This window comes from Nannochloropsis gaditana, assembly GCF_000240725.1.
Source record: "Nannochloropsis gaditana CCMP526 unplaced genomic scaffold scaffold127, whole genome shotgun sequence".
Lineage (NCBI taxonomy): Eukaryota > Eustigmatophyceae > Eustigmatales > Monodopsidaceae > Microchloropsis > Microchloropsis gaditana.
In genome coordinates, this window is record NW_005803826.1 from 27,768 (window position 1) to 33,522 (window position 5,755).

The 5,755-nt window shown below is 49.1% G+C and overlaps 2 protein-coding genes across 2 annotated transcripts; both read right to left on the minus strand.

The window, feature by feature from the left end:
* Nucleotides 1-566: 566 nt before the first annotated feature.
* On the minus strand, nucleotides 567-866 carry NGA_0626300 (uncharacterized protein; the record flags this gene model as incomplete). The annotated part of the gene is made up of 2 exons (XM_005855719.1): nucleotides 783-866; nucleotides 567-605 (listed from the first exon to the last, which is right to left on the minus strand). Coding segments are annotated over exons 1-2 (114 nt in total), but the record flags the coding sequence as incomplete, so codon positions are not given.
* Nucleotides 867-2,432: 1,566 nt separating this feature from the next.
* On the minus strand, nucleotides 2,433-3,719 carry NGA_0626200 (uncharacterized protein; the record flags this gene model as incomplete). Its single annotated transcript, XM_005855718.1, has 3 exons — nucleotides 2,433-2,560; nucleotides 2,695-2,740; nucleotides 3,516-3,719. Coding segments are annotated over 3 exons (378 nt in total), but the record flags the coding sequence as incomplete, so codon positions are not given.
* Between the last annotated feature and the right edge of the window lie 2,036 nt (nucleotides 3,720-5,755).

Below are 5,755 nucleotides of genomic sequence, written 5' to 3' on the forward strand. Positions count from 1 at the left end.
CGACGGGTAGTGCTGAAGACTGCTTGGTTGAAGGGCTCGAGGGGAGGCTCCTCCTTGATGCCTGCCTTCTTCATCAGCGTCTGGAGGGAGGAAGCGAGGAAGGGAGAGGAGGGAGAAGGCGCCCAGGTCACCGATAAGTCCTCTGGGAGAGAAAGGAGAGGTCCGAGGCAAAACCAGGCAGCCATGCTGGAGGCAGGGAGAGGAGCCCCAAGCTCTTACCTTGTTGCCGAGCAGGAGCATTTCCGCTATCAGGGTGGCGTCGTTCGAGGCGAAAATTGGCGCCACCCACGGGATGGGCCCACAAATCGCGATGACGGGGGGATAGTTCCGTCTCTGAAACTCCTCAAGAATAAGGCTAATAAGCAGGGTAGAAATTTAAGAAAAGGAGGGAAAGGAGATCAAGTCAATAACAGGCTTCCTTGCCACGGTGCGTCGTGCAGGCCGACGGAAACAAGCCACCGATAAGCTCCTTGCTCCTCCTCATCTTCCTCCGTCCTTCTTCCCTCCCTCCCGCTACTCCCTCCATACCGGTCAAATGTACGCCGATTCCATTTTTGCCGAAATGCGGTGGCCAGGAAGGATCTAGGATCGATCCACAAGAATATCTGGAGAAGGTTTCAAACAATGAAAAAGGGCAACAAAGAAATTGGACTCCAATTTAACCCTAAAGTACCGATACAACCATATTGGATCCTTTCCCGCCCACGGTCATTTTCCCCCTGAGCGTGTACTTGCACTTGTCCCCCCAACATTTGTTGTCGCATCCTCGAAATCACATTTACCTTCGGTAGGTTCCCAACAAGGTGTTTACGCCGCCGCCATGAGGAGATAAAATGGACCACAAAAATTACCATCATTGCGAGTAACCAACCCGCAATGGGCACTGCCACGGGCAGATAAGAATATTTTGACCTCATCCTGTTATACAAGTATCGGTGTGAATGCAAATTATTGGAGTGAGGACGCTGGTTGTGGGTCAGAAGACGTTGTTGAGGTATGCTAGCGAGGCAGCATGATGGACGGGGTGATGAAAAAGATGCGCTTGAACTTCATGTCCAATGTACCTATTTACTTCATGTCTCTTCCACCCATGTCTTCAAACAGCATTAAGAAGACTGATTCATGCCTACACGGGGTTTCTAGAGAATTTTGGAGGAAGCAGGGGGCCAGCTAAGTGGATAGTCGAATCTTTTCACGTCTTTGATAGGGGAGGTGAAGAGGGATAATCAACACAGAAGGCCGCTCGTCTTTGTGTGGGCAAAAGCCGCAATTAGCACGCAATCTACCGGTGATTCCATGCGAAGGCGAAAGGATGTGTACCTGAAGTGGCGGGACACGTGGAGGCACGCGCCACCTTCCTGTTGATGGAGTTGTCATGTGCAAGCAGGAATGCTGGATGAGAAGCAGGAAGGACACTACAGGAACAGTTCCCGTCGCCGGAAAAATGAGGAAATAAAGGGTTCCGGTCGCAAGACACTTAGGTCTATGCACGGAGCATCACAATTTATACAAACATTCATAGGTATGAGTCGCATGCGTGTGACTGCATGTCAAGAGGTGGACATAATTGTCCTCCTCCCACCGTGTGACCAGTTGAAGGCGACAAGTGCGGCCCATGTATCTTCATGTTGCTCCCTTCCTTTTCCCACTCATGAACTTGAAAATGTTCTATGAACTATTTTAAACACAGGACATTTTAAACATCGTAAGACTGTCGTTGACTCCTATCATACAAGTTCAAATCCTTTCATCCTTGCGAAAGTATCTTTCATCAGTGTGCCGAGAGACTCAGTCACAGTATTTTGAACAAAGCAAAAAAATATTTGAAAGCTCAAAATTTCCTTCTGTAGAAGTTCCCTTCCTCGAGTGCAATCATTACAATCATCAATGTTATTTTTGAAACATGGGGCTTTGTACGCTCATACTGGATTTAGATTGTGCCTTTTGGACAGATGCATAATATGTGATACGCTTGTGTCTTATTAACACACTGAGTACATTTTAAGAGCCCCTTTAGGGTTCTGAGTATAATCTTGTATCGCCTTCCCGGCTATTAAGAAAACACATAGAAAGATGATGCTTCCAGCGGAGAGGACAGTGAGAGACTTCGTCATGTATCTACCCAGCGTGCGGCTTACAATCAGCGGGCCCGTCCAGCTGCACAGGAATCCTAATATTAGAAAGAGCGCGCCTGGAAAAAGAGAAATGAAAAGATTGAAACTTAGAAAGGCCTCTGAAAATGCATGGGAAAAGGCAAGACTCTGGGAAACAGGATGCTAAGGCAGAGTGACAGTTTCATCGATTTCTGTCTACACCGCCCACCTGTGTGGGAATGCGCCCAGAATAGGGAAACGACACCCTTTGCCCTTCACCCAGGGCACCCTTTCAATCCAATAATAACACCAACATCCAGGAAATTCAAATGACTCACCGTAATCGAGTGAGATGTGTCCAAGAACGTAGTACGAGATAGACACGGCCGCGGTAGTAAAGAGACTGATTGCAGCGGTGGAAGCAGCAGCCACTGAGGACGAGGATCCCATATCTATAAGTAGGAGTTCTAAAAGACGAATATAGCAACACTTTATTGTCAGCTTTGGATATGAAAGTTGTGTTTTTACTCTATGACGGATGCGGGAAAAATCTAAAGGCTGGGCGAACTTTTGAGTGGGGAAGCTCCTTTGTGCGACTCACCCTGGCAGGTGCCGTGTCCCACACCAAAGACACAGGTGCTCAATCCCTGTGTTAGCGTATTGCATGCATTAAAAACGGGTACATTATGAGTGAAAAGGAGGAGACTGAATCGTAGAGAGGCAAGACATCGAAGGGAGAACAACGATGGGCTTGTCTGCTGATCAGCCCAATGTCGTGCCTGTGAACTACTTCACTCCCCTTACCCCTAAAGCACTGCACAAGGGGTACAGAAGCGTATTTTTAGGAGTCCAGAGCACGTCACCAGGCGAAAAAATGCGACCCTCCCGTCGCTGAAAGGATAGGAGTGAGCGAGGAACGGAAACGAGAAGAGGGAGAGAGTAAGGGAAGAAGGGATAAAAGATGTAGGAAGGAGTAGAAAGTTGAAGAAAGGAAAATTTTGAACATGAGACACCATGCAGGCATTGGACATGGTCAACCCCTCGTTCGTTTCCGTCTACCCCCCACCCTTGCCCTCCGCACCACCACAGCCCACACCCGACTTTCATTTTTCAAAATTACCTTGGCTTCACAGTCCAGTAATAGATACTGTCGGACCCAGAGGAAAAAGCTGCCGGCCCAAGATATACTTCCCAACGTAAGAATCCAGTACGTTGAAGACCCGCAAGAGATACCAAAGGGGGAGGGGAAGCCTCGTCCGCCCTGGGCCGCCCCCATGGGGAGGAAGGAAGGAAGTGCAGTGAGAAATATATCGGAGATGAGCATCTCTTCTATTTCCAGCATCAGTTATCTCGCAAAATATCAGGAAGCTCACGACTGTGCACTAAACCTCCGCCCCCTTCCCCTCTCCTTTCCTCTCCCACCTGCACCATTTCCGTCAACGCGACACCCAAGAAGCATACAGCCAGAATCATGGGCTTCCACAGATTAGCTTCCTTTTTTCCTTGAACGGCCATGCGTACGTCCGCTGGTGGGGACAGCAATTTGTCCTTGTCCTTGCTAAGAGGAAAAGGAACAGATGCGCATAGACGTGGAGTCAGAGAAAAGTAAAAGAGTAAGCGCGTCATCTTTATCATGACTTCGTGACCCCAGAAACAAAGATATAAAGTATAAGAAGAATGTGGGATAGATACACGAATTCAAACACATCAGCAACGACGGCAATTCCCTCCCAAATCCGACCCCAGAAGAACACATTTGAGTCGCCAGGAGGCATACTCGGGAATATCTCTCCTCCGATCATCCGCATCGCACTATTCATCTGTCCTCAATCCCATTAGTCCACCTTGTCATCTCTTCTTCGACTTCCGCTGCCTCGTGGGTGGGGGAGGGCTCGGAGGGCTTGCTCGGGGAGAAGGTGTAGATGGTTTCCTGGAAAGGGGAGGCCCACACCTCGCCCTCTATCCCGTCCTCCATCCCGCCATGCAGCCCGTCCCCAACGGGAACGAGAAGGGTCTTTTTCTTCTTCTTGGACGAAGAGGAGGCGAACGAGGGTGTAGCGGAGGGAGCAGGCGCGCGATTTGTGGCGCCATAATCGGAGATACCGACGACGATTTTCTGTTAGAAATGTGCGAGGATAAGGGGGAGGTGAAGGTTGAAAAAGAAAGACAGTGCATCACTAAGGGCATGCTATAAAGTGAGCCGGAAACATTAAAAAATGAGAATATTTGTTAAGATAAGAATTAAGTACTCTTTTCAATCGCGATGGGCCTCGCCATGCTTTTCTTCTATGAAGGCAAGATCCAGGGTCACCTTCGCATTTCTCCGCCCCTTTCTTTCTGCTGTTTTTAAGTTTCCTTGCCCTGTTGTCCGCGGCCCCTGTTATCTTCTCGCCCTCCGTGACGTCAGTGTCTTACCTACATCTTCGCCCACCTACCTCGCATTTCGCTTCCTCTTTGAAGGACTCAGGCGTTGTTTTTCTCTCTCCTCTATCAGATACAATTTTGCCTCCATCCCTTTTATCATTTCTTCCTCCTTGTGAGGCACTGGATTCTGTGCAAATAAAAATATCGGCATGGGCATGAAGAAAGGGGTTTTTACTCGAGAAGGAGATGAGATTTGAGACGCGCTCAATGCACAATCTTCTCATTTCATCCCTCCATTTGTTTCTAATCCTAATTGACGAGGTAGCACTCAACATTGCAACGCTTCTTTATTGTGTTCCGACGACCATTCTTCGCCGGTCTCCTACCCTGCGCTGGTCTCCTACCCACTCACATACCTATCTGTGTTGACTTCCTACTCGGTAACATACCTGTCTGTCTAGAACACACGTGGGCCCATCCGCCCTCAGAGTGAAAAAGTTCCATGCTCTATAGAGCACGCAAGCAAAGCGGGAGAAGAAGCAGAGATAAAAACGAGAGCCGACCAGAGAATCGTGAGACATTTGAAAGATAGAGCCGTTGATGTGAAGTATCGACAGCGCGAGCCGACAGACATTCGATGAGGTTGAACGGGTGATAGGGCAAGAGAAAGAGCGGCAACCCTTGATTGGAGTTGGGATGCTAAGCAGCATTTTGTACTCATATCTTCACTTGCCCTCGCTCGGCCCTCTACGCGGCTCTTCGCAGCACCTGGAGAACCTCCATTCCTTTCTCCCCGTATCCTTTCTCTGCTCCCACCCTCATTCTTTGAGGCCATAATTGACAAACACGCTCGACGAGCATAATCCCCTGTATCCACTCCCTGCCTCTGCCTTTCAACCTCTTACCTTCTGAACCGAGTAGCAGGCAAGCAAAGCGAGGATGATAGGTAGGCCGGTGTAGATTATGGCTTCGGGAAGAACCACGTTGAGGATCGAACCAAGGACAGCGGCGATAAGGGTAACAGGCCCTATTAACAAGAAGGAATTCTTTGGGTTGGTGGGGAAAAAATGGGTTGGGAAGAGTTGGGATATTGAGGGGAATTGTTTGATGGATAAGCGCATTAAATGCAAACGAAGTTGGCAGGGCTGAAGAAGTAAAGGTGAATAATTGTGGAGTAGGCAACACACTGACCTCCCCCGTAAGCGTCTCCTTGCCATTCTTACCCAGTCTAGCAGGGCCCGATCCGTTGCAGGAAATCGCTGCGCGAGAAACTGCATTGTGGTGGCGAGCCCCCCCCC